General features: G+C 55.6%; 2 protein-coding genes and 1 long non-coding RNA gene across 8 annotated transcripts in view; 1 reads left to right on the plus strand and 2 right to left on the minus strand.

Moving 5' to 3' along the window:
- The window catches only part of TOGARAM1 (TOG array regulator of axonemal microtubules 1), a 33,166-nt gene extending 30,981 nt beyond the window's left edge, over positions 1-2,185 (minus strand). For all 5 annotated transcript variants that reach the window (XR_007777754.1, XM_050975519.1, XM_050975518.1 and 2 more), the window contains exon 1: positions 724-2,185. Coding sequence is in view for 4 of the 5 variants with exons in the window: in XM_050975519.1 (XP_050831476.1) it covers positions 724-2,175 (1,452 nt within the window). In the remaining variant the exon portion in view is untranslated. The remainder of the gene's footprint in view (positions 1-723) is intronic.
- Positions 2,186-2,536: 351 nt separating this feature from the next.
- Positions 2,537-15,514, plus strand: KLHL28 (kelch like family member 28). Of its 2 annotated transcripts, XM_050975526.1 has the most exons (5): positions 2,537-2,621; positions 5,260-6,158; positions 9,428-9,871; positions 13,562-13,770; positions 14,527-15,514. In XM_050975526.1, the coding sequence occupies exons 2-5, from the start codon at positions 5,260-5,262 to the stop codon at positions 14,688-14,690; spliced, it is 1,716 nt and encodes a 571-aa protein (XP_050831483.1). In that variant the 5' UTR covers positions 2,537-2,621; the 3' UTR covers positions 14,691-15,514. The 2 variants fall into 2 exon arrangements, with proteins under 2 accessions (XP_050831483.1, XP_050831484.1); XM_050975527.1 differs by lacking the exons at positions 13,562-13,770; positions 14,527-15,514 and adding an exon at positions 10,230-10,317 and having other exon boundaries at positions 9,428-9,911.
- Positions 9,752-10,577, minus strand: LOC127059701 (uncharacterized). Its single transcript, XR_007777757.1, has 3 exons — positions 10,473-10,577; positions 9,944-10,389; positions 9,752-9,883 (listed from the first exon to the last, which is right to left on the minus strand). It is a non-coding gene; the product is annotated as an uncharacterized LOC127059701 (long non-coding RNA).
- Positions 15,515-16,583: the final 1,069 nt, after the last annotated feature.

Consider the following 16,583-nt stretch of genomic DNA (forward strand, 5'->3'; position numbering starts at 1 on the left):
CCCCAAAACCCAACAGAAAAACCACCTCACACAGATACAGCCCCATGTGTGGGATCCAAAACACGCCACAGAACCACTGGCAAAGGAAAAAGAACCGGGACAGTTTTCCAGAGGTTCCTCCCCTTTCCAGCTGCCGACGTGGTCAGTAGGTGATTACAGCCAAACTCAGCCAGAATCTTTATTCCAGCCTGACCTACATTCTTCCTGGTTGGACCAGCCCAAGGAGCAAGAGCCACACAGGCACTTGGCAGCCACCAGGTTTATCCCAAAGAGCCCTGGCTCAGCCCCATCCCGCAGCTCTGCCTTCAGAGCCTGAGCTGAAGGCTGCTCAGTTTTCCTCCAAACAGAAACTCTGCAGTCAATCCCACACCTTCAAACACAAACATACAAATAAAGGCTGTTTTCCCCAGTTTTGTGCTCATTCCCAGCGGTTCACCTGTCATTGCTGACATGTCAGAGTCATGTCACCACTGTCAGACCTAAGGAGTGTCTCAGGTCTCAAAAAAAGATTAATCTATTTCTTTGTAAGTAGTCTGGTAAATTGCTCGGTTGACTCGAACATAAGGAATTCTCAAATTTACCTTCCCAGAGCGATCTGAGTGAACAGACACATGAAACAGCAGCCATACATCCCAAACAGCTCTCACTTAACAAGCCCTTGACAACTCTTCATCCTCCCTTTGGAAACGCCTTAAGCACAAAGGCACCCGAGGAGTTCCCTACCTGCTCCATACCCTTCGCGACGGGCATCCTCACCCCCGAGCCACCTTCCCTGTCCGCAGCCGGCTCGTTCTCCCAGGGCAGCTTGTTTTTGCCTCTGCCGGCGCTCAGGACTCTCCTGGGGCTCAGTCCCCGCGGGGCACAGTTGGTGCCGTGCAGCGCACCGCGGCAGGCGGGCTGCCCGCAGTGCCCGTGCGCGCTCCGGCTCCTGCCGCCCATCAGCAGCCACTCGGTGTCGGCGCCGGGCGGCGGGCAGGGCCCGCGGCAGCGACCGGAGCAGGGCAGGGGCACGCCGTACTCCACGAGTCCCTGCTCGCCCAGTCGGGGCAGCACGTTCCTGGCCAGCCGGGCCCGCACGGCGTGCGCCACCCCCGCGCCGCCGGCCCGCAGCTCCACCGCGTCTAGGGCGCGGAGCAGCGCGCCGGCGTTGCCGGGGCCCAGGGCCGAGGCCAGCGCGGCGAACGCCTCCATGGCAGCGTGCCGGACCCTGCGCTTGGCGTCCAGCAGCGCCGGTGCCAGGGCGGCCGCCAGCTGGGGTAGGTCCAGCTCGGCGGCAGGGTAGGCGAGCAGCGCGGCGATGCACGTGTTGAGCAGCTCCTCGCGGAGCCGGGCGCTGCGGTGCCGCAGCAGCCGCTCCTGCAGCAGCAGGCGCAGCACGGGCCGCGGCCCGGCCGCCGCCATCAGCCGCAGCAGCAGCCGGGCGCTGTCCCGCCGCATGGCCGGCTGCGCGTCCCCGAGCGCCCGGGCGGCCGCGCACACCAGCGGGGCCAGCACGGCGGGGACGCGGCGGCCGAGGCGCAGCGCCAGCAGCCGGGTCACCTCCAGCGCGCCCCGAGCCACCGCGAAGTTGGGGTCGTGCAGCAGCGCGTCCAGCAGCGCGATCAGCCCCAGAAGGGCGGCGGCGGGCGCGGCGCCCAGCGCGGCGGGGCTACAGCCCTCCACCGCCCGCCGCAGCTGCTCCACGGCCTGGGCACGGCCCCGGTAGTCCCGCCGGTCCAGCAGCCGCGCGCGGAGCTCCGGCGGCACCAGCGACAGCTCCGGCCCCAGCGGGGCGGCCGCGTCCTCCTGCGGGCCGGGGAGCTCCGCGCCCGGCCCGTCCTCAGCGGGGCTGGGGGGCTCCGTGTCTTCCTGCGGGCCGAGAGCCTCCGTGCCCGAACCGTTGTGAGCATGGCCGGGGGGCTCCGTGCCCGGCCCGTCCTCAGCGGGACCGAGGGGTTCCGTGTCCGAACCGTCGTGAATGGGGCCGGGGGCATCCGTGCCCGGACCGTTCAAAGCGGGGCCAGGGGGATCCGTGTCCGAACCGTTGTTAGCGGGGCCGGAGGGCTCCGTGCCCGAACCGTTGTTAGCGGGGCCGGAGGGCTCCGTGCCGTCCTCACGGTCCTGCGCGGAGCCGCCGCGCTCCCAGGCCCGGCCGCGGCCCCGCGGAGCAGCGGCTCCGGGCGGCGGCTCCGCCATGGCCCGAGGCCGCGGCCATGGGCGGCCCTCAGGCCCCGCCCGGCAACGCCGCCGTCGCCAGGGGGCGCCGCGTGCCGCGCCGGCGCAGGGCCGACCACGCCGCGGCGAGCGGGGGGGACACGCGTACCTCCGCTACTTCTCCTCAGGCCGCTACGGGCAAGACGGGGCCCGGGCGCGGTGACGGAGAAGCGGAGATCAGCGTCAGTCGAGCGGCGGGGACGGGGTGAAGCAAAACCGCCGGGGAAGCGAAAGCGCGGCGTACCCCCCGCGCGGTGCGCGCTGTGGTACCGCCCAAGGACCGGCGGGTGTGGGTGTGTGCGGCGGCACGGCCGTTGATTGGCGGGGCGCGCGGGGCGGGGCGGCCGGAAGTGACGGAGCGGGCGGTGGCGGAGCGGCGGAACGAGGCGGCGGCGCGGCCGGGCCGGGCCTGGGGCACCCCGGCACAGGTGAGAGCGGGGACGGCGCGACACGGCCGCCGGGACGTAGTCGCGACCCGCCGGGACACAGCCGCGGTGCCGCTTCCCGGCGGTGCCGTGTCCCCGAGCGGGGTGCGAATGCGGCGGGAGCGGCTGCGCGGGGGGCCCGCCCGGCACAGGAAGAGTGGCGGAGCCGCAGGGACCGGGAGCGCTGTGGGCTGGGAGGGACCCTGGGCATGGACACCGGGAGCCCAGCGTGCTCGGGAACCCGGAGTGTTGTGGGCTGGGAGGGACCCTGGGCAGGGACACCGGGAGCCCAGCGTGCTCCGGGACCCGGCCGAGAGCGGAGCCGGGGCAGCGGGCTGAGGCACAGCCGCGGGGAGAGCAGCCGGTCCAGAAGCGGGGCAGCCTCTGCTGCGTTTGTCTCTCTTTCCCGGGTGCTGGAGCTGCGCTCAGCCCGGCTCGGGGCCGGTGCTCCCCGGCGGTCGCAGAGCTAGTCCCGCCGCGTCCCTGCCCGTCCCAGACCCGCGGCTCCTGCGGGCCAGGGCAGGGCAGAGCCCGCGGCTCCTGCGGGCCGGGGCAGGGCAGAGCCCGCGGCTCCTGCGGGGCAGGACAGGGCAGAGCCCGCGGCTCCTGCGGGGCAGGACAGGGCAGAGCCCGCGGCTCCTGCGGGGCAGGGCAGGGCAGAGCCCGCGGCTCCTGTGCTGCTCCCCAGCACGCCCACATCCCCAGCTCAGGGATTCCCTGGGTTAACCTCCTTGTTTCCAGTCCCTGCTGCGGTCGGAGATAAGTTTGAGCCGCAGGTTGGGAGGATCTGACAGCCCGGAGCCCGGGGGTGGCCGTTTGGTGTCCCGAGCACGGATCGCTGGGCTGGGATGCAATTCCAGGGCTGCTTCATGTTCCAGCTGCTGATTTTATGCTGAAAAGTTAAATAAAGAGCAGCAAATCCATGGTATGGGTGAGCCTGGCCGTGAGAGGTTCTACCAGCATGGTACACGAAGCTTTATTGGTGCAGAATTCCTTAAATGTGGTTATTTATGGGTGTTCTGGCAGGTTTTGCAGCTGAACTGGGACCACTCCTTTTTCCATGTGGTGGTGCCTTGTGTTTCCTGATTTTTGTGTGTTTATATGATCAAACCAGGAACTGAACACAAACACAAAAGGAGAATGAATTCTTTTAGCTGCTGGACAGCTTTTTTAATTATTTTAAAATTTTTAATTTTTCCATGGATAATTTGTGCTGCAAAATTGTGGTAGAGAAAACATTGTTGTCTATGATCTTGCCTTCTGCAGATGCACTTAAATTAGTTTATTTCAGTTGTTTTTTCCAGCGAAGAGTGATAATAAGAGAACTTATTTATCTCTTTGTGGGTAAGAGGTTTTCCAGCCCCTTCCCTGTCACTGCTATTGTATTCTGTATTTAAACGCTGAATATTTCCAATTAAGTACTTCTAAGTGGGCTCACCTGCAAGTGAGGTGTCATTTAAGGAGCTGTGCAAATGAAGAACTTATTATGAAGATAAAAGAAGTGAGATCTTGCAGAGATCATTGCAGCAAATCAAAAGCTGCTCTGCTGAGGAGTGGGGGGGTTGTTCCCTGGAGAACAATGGGATTCTTTCCCCGTGGCCCAGGATCCTGACACATCCCTACCCTCCACCTCTCAGCAGAGCAGCACTGGGGGCTGAACAAAGAGCTGCTGCACCCTGGCAGTGCTCCCAGAGCTGGAATTAGAGCAGGTGCCTCTAATTAGGGCAGGTACCCGGGGGCTCCAGTGTCACGATGTGCACGGGACTTGGGGGAGAGGAGCTGTGTGGGGGAGTGAGGATTCTGCTCTCCTGCAGCTCCTGGGGAGCGTGGGCAGCTGCCAGTGCTGGGAAGTGCTGAGAACTCCAGGTGCTCAGCCTGTCCCCTGCTCACCTGGGCAGCGCTGAGCTCTCCAGAGCCTGAGCCCGTCCCAGCAGGGATTTCCCAGCACAGTGGGAGCCACAAGGTGAGGTGGGGATCTCCCCTTTCTCCTGCTCTCCTCTGTGCATCCGCAGCACAGGAATCTGCTCCAGCCCCACTGGCTCTGTGGGAGTGGCTGGCAGAGAGAATGGGAATGGGAATGGGAATCTGCTTCCTGCCAGAGCCTGGCCAGAGAAATGCACAGCAGGACTGGGCTGCTCCCCAGGAGCACAAAGCAGGCAGGGAGCTGAACAACAGGAGTTTAGTGCAGGAATTGAACTGCACAAAAGGAGTTTAAGAACTTTTAAAACTTCATCTCAAACAAGCCAGTAAAAAATACTCTTTAGTTATCTGTGTTTGTTTCTATTTCAGCCACTGTTCAGTTCTCTCAAACCCTTGATGTAGAGTCACTGAGTATCCTGAGTGGGAAGGGATCCACAGGGATCATCAGAACAATCAGATCACATTTCACTCCAGAACAAAAAGAAAAGTGATGGTTGTGGGTTTTTTTAGTTGAGAGTTGAATGTAGCATAGACCATTAATGAACATTTGAAGGTCCTGAATTTAACCTGCATGAAAAAGTGCAGCAGGTAAGGTAAGGGTTGAAAAGGGAATTGGGGAGTAAGAAACCTTATTAAGTGAAAAACCCAGACAGAAAAACGCCTTTTAACTGTTCCGTGTGCCAAAACGTGAAGTGACAGCTCCAAACTGTGTTTGTCCCAGATGGACCCGTCGTCCCCGCCGTTCCTGCTGGCCAAGCTGACCCCGCTGCACTCGGAGCAGCTCCTGCAGGGCCTCAACCTGCTGCGGCAGCACCAGGAGCTCTGTGACGTGGTGCTGCGCGCGGGCGAGGCCAAGATCCACGCGCACAAGGCGGTGCTGGCCAGCATCAGCCCCTACTTCAAGGCCATGTTCACCGGGAACCTGTCGGAGAAGGAGAACGCCGAGGTGGAGTTCCAGTGCGTGGACGAGGCGGCGCTACAGGCCATCGTGGAGTACGCTTACACCGGCACCGTCTTCATCTCGCAGGACACCGTGGAGTCGCTGCTGCCCGCCGCCAACCTGCTGCAGGTCAAGCTGGTGGTCAAGGAGTGCTGCGCCTTCCTGGAGAGCCAGCTGGACCCCGGCAACTGCATCGGCATCTCGCGCTTCGCCGAGACCTACGGCTGCCGCGAGCTCTACCTGGCGGCCAACAAGTTCATCTGCCAGAACTTCGAGGACGTGTGCCAGACCGAGGAGTTCCTGGAGCTGACGCACTCGGAGCTGGACGAGATCGTGTCCAACGACTGCCTGAACGTGCTGACGGAGGAGACGGTGTTCTACGCCCTGGAGTCCTGGATCAAGTACGACGTGCAGGAGCGCCAGAAGTACCTGGCGCAGCTGCTGCACTGCGTGCGCCTGCCCCTGCTCAGCGTCAAGTTCCTCACGCGCCTCTACGAGGCCAACCACCTGATCCGGGACGACCACACCTGCAAGCACCTGCTCAACGAGGCCCTCAAGTACCACTTCATGCCCGAGCACAGACTGTCCCACCAGACCATGCTGCTGACGCGGCCCCGCTGCGCGCCCAAGGTGCTCTGCGCCGTGGGGGGCAAGGCCGGCCTCTTCGCCTGCCTGGAGAGGTGAGGAGCGGCCCTGGGCACTGCCTGGCACCCCTGGCAGGCCACACTGCCAGCTGGGAGCCCCCAGGCCCTGGGGCTGGAAGAGATCTGGGAGTCCCACCAGGGTTGGCGGGGTGTGGTTGTTCTTTTCATCCATGAAAACTGTTCAGTAGGTTTTCTTTTTCTGAACCAGCGTGAGCCCCGAGTTTTTCCATACAAACTCTTCAGCAGGTTTTGTTAGCAAGGACGGGCCCCAAGTTCCTCCATACAAACTCTTCAGCAGGTTTTGTTAGCAAGCATGGGCCCCAAGTACCATTCACATTACAAACTCTTCAGCAGGTTTTGTTAGCAAGCATGGGCCCCAAGTTCCTCCATACAAACTCTTCAGCAGGTTTTGTTAGCAAGCACGGGCCCCAAGTTCCTCCATACAAACTCTTCAGCAGGTTTTGTTAGCAAGGACGGGCCCCAAGTTCCTCCATACAAACTCTTCAGCAGGTTTTGTTAGCAAGGACGGGCCCCAAGTTCCTCCATACAAACTCTTCAGCAGGGTTTTTCAGCAAGGATGAACCCAAAGTTTCTCCACAAAAGCTCTTCAGCAAGTTTTCTTTTCTTAACCAGCATGAGCCCCGAGTTCTTCCATAAAAACTCTCCAGCAGGTTTTCTTTTTTAACCAGGATAAGCTCCAGGTTTCTCCATAAAAACTCTTCAGCAGGTTTTCCTTTTTTAATAAGGATGAGCCCCAAGTTCCTCCATAAAAACTCTCCAGCAGGTTTTTTAACAAGGATGAGCCCCAAGTTCAAAATTCTTTTTTATTAGTAATTTGCAGTTAGTAATTAGTAATTTGCAGTGTGAGGGGGTTTTGTTTGTGCCAGACATTGTTTGTGCAAACAAAAAAAGCTCTGGAATAATTTTCATTCTGTTGATTGAGTTAATAAGCTGGCTAATTAAGTCTGCACAGTTCTTATTTTTTCCTTCCAGGTATTTTCATTTTACTTAATTTTCCCCCCGATTTGTTATTGTTTCAAACAAATCATAGAAATTAACTTGCAGTCTGACAAATCTGCTTCCTGATAAATCAGAAATCCTTGGAATTAAGATAGACTTTATCAGAGCAGAGTGAAGGAGAAGAAAGGAGGCTCAGGGGGACTTTTCCCTACAGCTCCTGCCAGGAGGGGACAGCCGGGGGGGTCGGGCTGTGCTCCAGGGAACAGGGACAGGAGCAGAGGGAACGGCCTCAGGCTGGGCCAGGGCAGCTCAGGGTGGGCACAGCAGGAATTTCCCCATGGAAAGTTGTACCTGGGAGTTCCAGCTTGGGGCTCATTTTGATAAGATTTTGATAAGATTTTTTGGCTGGTTTTGATGGAATATCCAATCTAATCTGAACATATTTCAGTAATGCCAGGCTGGGTTTCAGTCCAGTTTTTCCATTGCCTTGTTGATCCTGGGATGTGGATTAGGACAAAAGTTCCTCTCTGGAAGCAGGAATTGTCTCCCCAGCTGGCCTGTGTTGTTTAGGGGCTGCCATTCCTGAATGTTGGCAATGAATTGTTGGATTTTTCCATCCAAAAGAGAGGGACAGGTCTGAGCTCTGCCTTTGTCTGTGCTGAGGAATTATTGGATATTTGCAGGAGGAATTGTTTCAAGGGAAAATGGAAGTGGCTGCCCAGGGAGGTTTGGAGTGCCCATCCCTGCAGGTGCCCCAGGAATTCCTGGAGGTGGCAGCCAGAGCTCTGGGCTGGGGACAGGGTGAGCACAGCTGGGACTCTGATCTTGGAGCTCTTTTCCAGCCTCAGGGATTCCATGAAGGAGTTCTGGATCCTGGTGTGATCATGGCTTTAACCCCAGCTGTGGGCAGGTGTCTGAGAAGGCAGGACCAGGTGGGTGCCCCTCCTCCTTCACTGCATTCCAGAATGAACCTCCTCAGCTCCTGGAGTGTCCCTGAGGCTCCTCCAGGGAGCAGGAGGAACAAAAGAGAGAGAAAAACAACTTAATGTCCCAAGCTGGTGTGGCTGGGTGTGCTTAGAACGTGGGATTAACATTCCCAGAGCTGCTGTTGAGCTGTGTGGGGGCTGCTCCTATACAAATATCCATTTATCCCTTGCTGCTGCCACTGACAGAGCTCTGATGTTCAGTGTTCCCTGTGCCCAGGCTGGCTGCCTGAGCTGGATTCTGGATCCTCTTCTGGGATCTCCTTTGCTGGGACAGTTCTGTGCTTGCAGGGAGGAACACATGAAAACCTGGGCACAGCTGGGTCTTCTTTCCTGGGTTCAGAGGTATCAAAGTCATTTCAAGGTAATTTTCCCAGTGATGGTCACTGATATTAAACCAGGTGTCAGGGCTGGGAATTGTTGGGTTTATAGACTTCAAAAGTAAAGGGGGTTTTGTGCTTTGTAAGAAAATGTTTGGGTGAATAAAGTCATTCTCTGATATTCTTCAGCTCTGCTTCTTTCCCACCTTCTTCGGTGATTATAAAAATGTAGCCTCCCAGTATAATTTGGATTATTTTCAATTTTTTGGTGCTTCATAATAACAAAATTACCTAGAATATATTTAATTTCTATTCTCTGGTGTCTCAGCAGCTCCTGTTTCTGGGCTCTTAGTGCCTGTCAGCCCTCCAGGGGCCTCATACTCCTGGATGGTTTTTGAACAGATCACATTTCCTCTGTACCAGATAGCCTCTTAATTATTTAGCTAATTTATTAATTAAACTATTCAGGTAGATTGGCTAGACTTTATATGGGGCAAGCTAGACCCACTGTGTTCTCACACTGAGTATAATTAAAAGGAAATGGTATTTTAGGGCTGAGCTTTAGGGCTGAGCTTTGTTCTTAAGGTTAGATAGTTTATAGACTTAAGGTTTAGACTAAGGTTGATTAAGGTTTAGACTTAAGGTTTGACGGAGACTTAAGGTTTAGACTTAAGGTTTAGACTTAAGGTTTAGACTTAAGGTTTAGACTTAAGGTTTAGACTTAGCTTTAAGGTTTAAAATGCTGTTTCAAAGAAGTAAGCTGTTTTAAAGCTGTGTTTTTCAGGTTAGTTTGTGCTACGTGGACATTTTGTTTAAATTACAGAGTGCAGATAAAATGCACATTTATAAACTGCTCTCTGTAGTTTCTAAATATGCATTTCTAAGTGCAGATGTGTGCTTCCCTCTCTCTAATTTGCTTTTCTCTCTCCCGTTTCTGTGGCTGGTTTGGTTTTATTTTTGGTGTGTTTTCCCCTCCCTTTGGGGCACGTTTTCAGCCATGGCAGTTCTTGTGTTGCTGACTGCCTGTGTGTTTGCCCTGCAGCATGGAGATGTATTTCCCCCAGAACGACTCGTGGATCGGGCTGGCCCCTCTGAGCATCCCCCGCTACGAGTTCGGCGTCTGCGTGCTGGAGCAGAAGATGTACGTGGTGGGGGGCATCGCCACCCACGTGTGCCAGGGCATCAGCTACAGGAAGCACGAGAGCTCCGTGGAGTGCTGGGACCCCGACACCAACACCTGGAGCTCCCTGGAGAGGATGTTCGAGAGCCGCAGCACGCTGGGCGTGGCCGTGCTGGCCGGCGAGCTCTACGCCCTGGGCGGCTACGACGGCCAGTCCTACCTGAGGAGCGTGGAGAAGTACGTGCCCAAGGGCAAGGAGTGGCAGCTGGTGGCACCCATGAGCAGGACACGGAGCTGCTTCGCTGCCGCCGTGCTGGACGGCATGATCTACGCCATCGGGGGCTACGGGCCTGCCCACATGAACAGGTACGGGCTCACCTGGGCACCACCAAAACATCCTGGGCAGGTTCTTTAATCCTTGGTACGGGCTGGGCTCACCTGGGCACCACCAAAACATCCTGGGCAGGTTCGTTAATCCTTGTCCTGCCCACGTGAACAGGTATGGGCTGGGGGACCCACAGTGCCCACGTGAACAGGTACGGGCTGGAGTCACCTGGGCTCACCTGGGCACCACCAAAACATCCTGGGCAGGTTCATTAATCCTTGTCCTGCCCACGTAAACAGGTATGGGCTCACCTGGGCACCACCAAAACATCCTGGGCAGGTTCTTTAATCCTTGGTACGGGCTGGGCTCACCTGGGCACCAGCAGAACATCCTGGGCAGGTTCATTAATCCTTGTCCTGCCCACGTGAACAGGTACGGGCTCACCTGGGCACCACCAAAACATCCTGGGCAGGTTCGTTAATCCTTGTCCTGCCCACGTGAACAGGTATGGGCTGGGGGACCCACAGTGCCCACGTGAACAGGTACGGGCTGGAGTCACCTGGGCTCACCTGGGCACCACCAAAACATCCTGGGCAGGTTCATTAATCCTTGTCCTGCCCACGTGAACAGGTATGGGCTCACCTGGGCACCACCAAAACATCCTGGGCAGGTTCTTTAATCCTTGTCCTGCCCACATGAACAGGTATGGGCTGGGGGACCCACAGTGCCCACGTGAACAGGTACGGGCTGGAGTCACCTGGGCACCACCAAAACATCCTGGGCAGGTTCATTAGTCCTTGGTACGGGCTGGGCACACCTGGGCACCACCAAAACATCCTGGGCAGGTTCATGAGTCCTTGGTACGGGCTGGGCACACCTGGGCACCACCAAAACATCCTGGGCAGGTTCTTTAATCCTTGTCCTGCCCACGTGAACAGGTACAGGCTGGGGGGACCCACAGTGCCCACGTGAATAGGTATGGCCTGACCCACACTGCCCATGTGAACAGGTATGGGCTGGGGGGGGACCCACCTGGACACCAGCAAAACATCCTGGGGAGCCTTTTTAATCCTTCCCCTGCCCACATGAACAGGTATGTGCTGGGGGGACCCACGCTGCCCACATGAACAGGTACCTGCTGGGGTCACCTGTGTCTTCCTGGGCAGGTTCATTAATCCTTGTTCTACCTCAATGAGCAGGGATGTGCTGGGGTGGCTCTGTGCCCACCTGGGCACCAGCAAACCCCACAGGCAGCCTCATTAATCCTTGTCCTGCCCCTCTATGTGCTGGCATGACCCTGTGCCCACCTGGGCACCAGCAAACTCCATGGGCAGTCATTAAATAATCTCCAATGGATCCTGGGCCTCATTAATCCCTGTTCTGTCCCACCAGTCCCATCAGTCAAAAGGAAAATCTTTACTTTTATTTCACTTTGTGTGTTCCATCTTGTTTGGGCTCATTTTTAAAAAGGTGATTTTACCAAAAAGGTAAAGACATGCCTGCACGTTACTGAGCCTTGGAGCTCAAGCCTGCAAAATCTGAGTGTGGGTGCTGAGCTTTACCACAAAAGCCCTGAGCTGAGGTGAACTGGAGTTTTCCCTTGCTCAATGCACACAAAATGAATACAAAACTCTGATCAGATCTTGAATTAGTGTTACTGCTCATGGCAGGATTGAGGATGGGCATTCCTGCCCTGACTGCAGGGGTTGTTTCAGACCTTGCATTCCCAAGGAGTTTTCCTGGTACCACCATGCTCTTTAACCCCTCTGTTCCCTGTGGATGGACAGGGACAGGCAGTTATCCAAAGGAATCGTTTTCCATCATTCAAATGGGGACAAATCACCTGAATGTCCCTCCAGGAAGCTGAATAATAAACTACAAGTGAATAAAGAATGAAACTCCTGTTCCTGGGGAGGGACACAGAGATTGTTCAGCAGGGTGGCACCAGATGTTGTGAGGATGAATTGCAGGGACTTTTTTACTTCAGGCTGAGTCAGGGGAGTTTTAGGTTGGATATTAGGAAAAGGCTCTTCTTTTAGGTTCTTCTTTTAGGAAAAGGTTATTTTTTCTGTTAGGAAAAGGATCCCTGGACTCCTTGATCCTTCTAACTCCGGGTGTTCCATATTCTGTGAATAATTCTGGTTTCATTTATGGTTGGAGGGGTGAGGACTGGGCCATGCCATGCAGCACCAGGCTCCCCAGGCTCTGGCATTAAATCAGGCTCACACTGGGTAATGAAGCCCCTTTTCCAAACTCTGTGCTGATCTCCTCTTCCCTTTCTCCTGCCCCTCTGTGCTGGGCAGGAACAGCTCTGAGCCATGAGGGTGTTAATGACTGACCATCTATACAGCAATCAAAAATAGCAGTAACAATGAGAATTCATTCCCTTTGATCCTGAAACCTCTCCTGCCCTCTGTGGTTGGATCAGCAGCCTCTTTTGAGCTTTTCCTGAGGAACAGAAATACACTCTCACAGGCTTTTTCTCTCTGGATGTTTTTTTCAGGCCAACCTCAAGGCAGTTTTGGATTTGCTGTGTAGCCAAAAAAATACACTTCAGCTCTGCGTTGTGTTCAGTTTCCCACAGCATTTTTATTTTATTAGATTATTATATTATTTTAATCGATTATTATATTGTTTTAATAGATTAATATTTTACTAGTTTATGATATTTTAATAGATTATTCGATTTTGAAACAGATTCTTTTAATATATTATGATATTATTTTAATAGATTATGATATTATTTTGATAGATTGTTTTTTATGTGATATGCATTTAAAATTCTTATTTTAAAAAATCACACCTGACATCCTGAAGGAGCTTTCAGCTCTGAGGAGCCTCTTGGTTTTAGGGTGTGACCTGAAGACATGGGAGAGGCTGAACCAGCTGCTGTGCCAGGGGGAAATATCACAGAAGTGTTTGGGATGGGAAAGTCTTTTAAGATCATTGAGCCCAGCCTTTGAGTATATTATAAAAATAGGTTAAAGCTGACTTTTGGCAACACTGTTGGGCTGCTTTGGTTGTGCAAGTGCTCTGGGGTGTGACTGATGCTTCCCAGGTGATAGCACAATTCTGGGTGCTGCTGTTGGGTTGTACCAAGCAACTGCACCACTGAATTTTCCATCAGCTCCAGTCCTTCTCTCTGTATTCCACTGTTCCTGTGTGGTGATTCTGGCAGAGCCAGCTGGGGCTGTGCCACCCCAGGAGTGGATCCCATCCCAGCTCCCTGGCTCCCAGCTGTGTCTGTGCCACTCCAGGAGTGGATCCCATCCCAGCTCCCAGGCTCCCAGCTGTGTCTGTGCCACTCCAGGAGTGGATCCCATCCCAGCTCCCTGGCTCCCAGCTGTGTCTGTGCCACTCCAGGAGTGGATCCCATCCCAGATCCCTGGCTCCCAGCTGTGTCTGTGCCACTCCAGGAGTGGATCCCATCCCAGCCCCCTGGCTCCCAGCTGTGTCTGTGCCACTCCAGGAGTGGATCCCATCCCAGCCCCCAGGCTCCCAGCTGTGTCTGTGCCACTCCAGGAGTGGATCCCATCCCAGCTCCCTGGCTCACAGCTGTGTCTGTGCCACTCCAGGAGTGGATCCCATCCCAGCTCCCTGGCTCACAGCTGTGTCTGTGCCACTCCAGGAGTGGATCCCATCCCAGCTCCCTGGCTCACAGCTGTGTCTGTGCCACTCCAGGAGTGGATCCCATCCCAGCTCCCTGGCTCACAGCTGTGTTTGCCTTGCAGCATGGAACGTTACGATCCGAGCAAGAACTCCTGGGAGACCGTGGCCTCCATGGCTGACAAACGGATAAACTTTGGGGTGGGGGTCATGCTGGGCTTCATCTTCGTGGTGGGGGGACACAATGGGGTGTCCCACCTGTCCAGCATCGAGAGGTACGACCCCCACCAGAACCAGTGGACGGTGTGCCGGCCCATGAAGGAGCCCAGGACAGGTGGGACATGGCAGAGATGGACGTCTGAGCTGGTAACACCTGCAGGGAGAGTGGCAGGGACTCCATCTGTGGGTGGGGGTCACTTCAGCACTCTGTGAAAGGGTCTTGATTTCTCCAAGTTCAGTTTACTAATGCTGAGCTGTAACAAATATTGTAGGAAGCAGTAATTCTACCCTACCTCCTGTTTTTTCAGTGGTTTCAGCAGTGCTGAGGTGCAGGAGTTCTGTGCTCACTGTTCTATTGGGTGTGGAGACTCAGGGGTGCAGGGGTGTGGTGCAGCTCCTATCTCTGCTCTGGGACAGGGACAGGGCTCAGGGAGAGCTGGGGCTGGGCCAGGGGAAGTTTAGGTTGGAGATCAGGGAAAGGTTCTCCCCCAGAGGGTGCTGGCACTGCCCAGGCTCCCCAGGGAATGGGCACATTCCCAAGGCTGCCAGAGCTCCAGGAGGGTTTGGACAGCGCTGCCAGGGATGCCCAGGGTGGGATTGTTGGGGATCTGGGCTGGGATGGGGCTGGGATGATCCCTGTGGGTCCCTCCAGCTCAGGACATTCCATGGATCTGTCCCACAGTCCCTGATGGGGCACTGGCACAGAGGGAGGTTGTTCTGCTGTAGGAAAGGGGATGACAACAGCCCAAAAGGGATGTCAGACCCGAGCAGAGAGGGCTCCTCGTTTACAGCCCATTTCTTTAGGCAGAGAGGACCTGGGGGTGGCGGGGGGTGCCTCCCGCAGGGTTTGATGCCGCTCCTCTCTCCGCAGGCGTGGGGGCGGCGGTGATCGATAACCACCTGTACGTGGTGGGGGGGCACTCGGGCTCCTCCTACCTGAACACGGTGCAGAGGTACGAGCCCATCTCGGACTCGTGGCTGGACTCGGCGGGGATGATGTACTGCCGCTGCAACTTCGGCCTCACGGCCCTCTGAGGCCGCTGTCCCTCGGACGGGGCCGGCCGGAGCTGAGCCCGCTGCCCGGCCCGGGGTCGGGAGGGACCCGCTCCTCCCGGGGACCCGCCGGTGCTGCGGGAGCACGGGGCACGGCCCGGCTGGGTTCGGCACCCTGCTCGCGGCTGTGGATTCAGGAGAGAGCTGGGATCCAGCTGGGAATGTGTCCATCCGACCCTTTGTAGAGCTTTTGTCTCTTCCTCCTGGAATGCGGAGCTCCCGGCGCTGGGGAGGCGGGGGAGCGTGCGGGGTGAGCGCAGGGGGCTGAGCCCCGCCTGTGCTGCGCACCGGGAAAGCGCCCGTGCTTCGCGGGGCTTCTTCTCACCGGTAACTCAAGGGCTGCCTTGTTTCTGTATCTCAAGGTTTGTACATAATAAATGCCATAGGATGTTGCCTGTACTCTCCTTTGTCACCTGCTTCCCGGTAGGAGGGCTGGGATGATCCTTGGAGACATTTACAAGGCAAATTTATTGCCTCCTCGGGACGTTTTTGGATCTGACGAAGAGAATTTGCATTTTTAACTTTCCCCTTCTGTTTTCTGCTCGTGGAGAAACGAGAGCTAGATGAACTGACTTCATCCTGCTGTGTGCTTTCAGCTGGAATGCGAGGAGAAATCACAGCAGCATTCCTAGCATGAGACCCGATAAAACCTCCAGCCCATCCCATCCTGCTCATGTCCGTGTTCCCCTTTTCTCAAGGACTGTACGACTGCTTCCTCTGAGTGTTCCCATCTCACAATGGTGCTAAATGTAGGGGTAGCCCGAGGCTGTTGCTGATTTCGGTGCATAAAGCATGTTTGGATTGTTCCACTGTTTGGTTTCTTCTTTGCTCCATCCCCCCGTGCCCCCGCAGCTCTGCAGCCTCACCCCCTGTGCACTGAACTCCCTCTTGGGTATTTGGGGGAGTTCAGATTTGTTGAACCAATAAATTCAGATTTATTTATCCCCCATTCTCACAAACGGGGAGATGCCAGCTCGGGTTCTTCGGGCAGTTCTGCCTTTCAGTGCAGGGAGTTCAGAGAGGGCTCATCCCAAACGTGTGTCCTGCTGAGGAGCAGCTCCTGGGCTTCACCACAGTCCCACTGGGTTAATCACACAGCCCTGAGCTCACTGAACACTGGGCCAGAAAGAGAGAAGTGATGCTGTGGGTTATAACCATCATTTAAAATCCAACTCACCTAATTTAGCACATTTTGGCTTGTCTTCTGATCTCAATTACCTTAAATTTTTGTGGTGGCTGCCCATTGCCAGGCCTGGTACTGAGGATTTTTTGCCTCCAGAGTTTCCTTTCCCTTTTCTTTTTAACATGTTTGGTCTTTGTTTTCCAAGCCCACACAGTGCTATTTTGAAAGGTGCAATAATATTTGAAATAGCTGCTTTAAAAGCCATTTCTTTATGATTTTACTACATGGGGAGGGTTGAGTGTTCTGGATTTATCCTGAATTCCTGCAGAGCTGGTTGCAGCCAGGTTCCTCCAGTTCCTCCATTCCAATCACTGGGATTTCTCCAGTCCAGGAGGGTGTTGTCACCATAAAACATCATTCACATATCCCAGGTGATTGCACAGACCATAATATCCTGCAGGTCTCCTTCAGATTTGGTGGAACTGAGCAGGACTTCAAATTTAGGTAAGAGAAACTGCCTTGAAACTGCTGGAATTGTTCATTTGACCCACAGGGCTTCATTCCAGGGACAGCAATAAAAGCCTGATTTCATTATTCCAGGGCATCCCTTGGCAGCACAGGAGGGGCTCCAAGCTGAACTTGCATGTTTGTGTGTGGGGAGGAGAGGGAATCATGGAATCCCAGCATGGGTTGGGTTGGAAGGGACCTAAAGCCCACCCAGAGCCACCCTTGCCATGGCAGGGACACCTCCC

The sequence above is a fragment of the Serinus canaria genome, chromosome 5 (genome assembly GCF_022539315.1).
Source record: "Serinus canaria isolate serCan28SL12 chromosome 5, serCan2020, whole genome shotgun sequence".
In the NCBI taxonomy this organism is placed as follows: Eukaryota; Metazoa; Chordata; class Aves; order Passeriformes; family Fringillidae; genus Serinus; species Serinus canaria.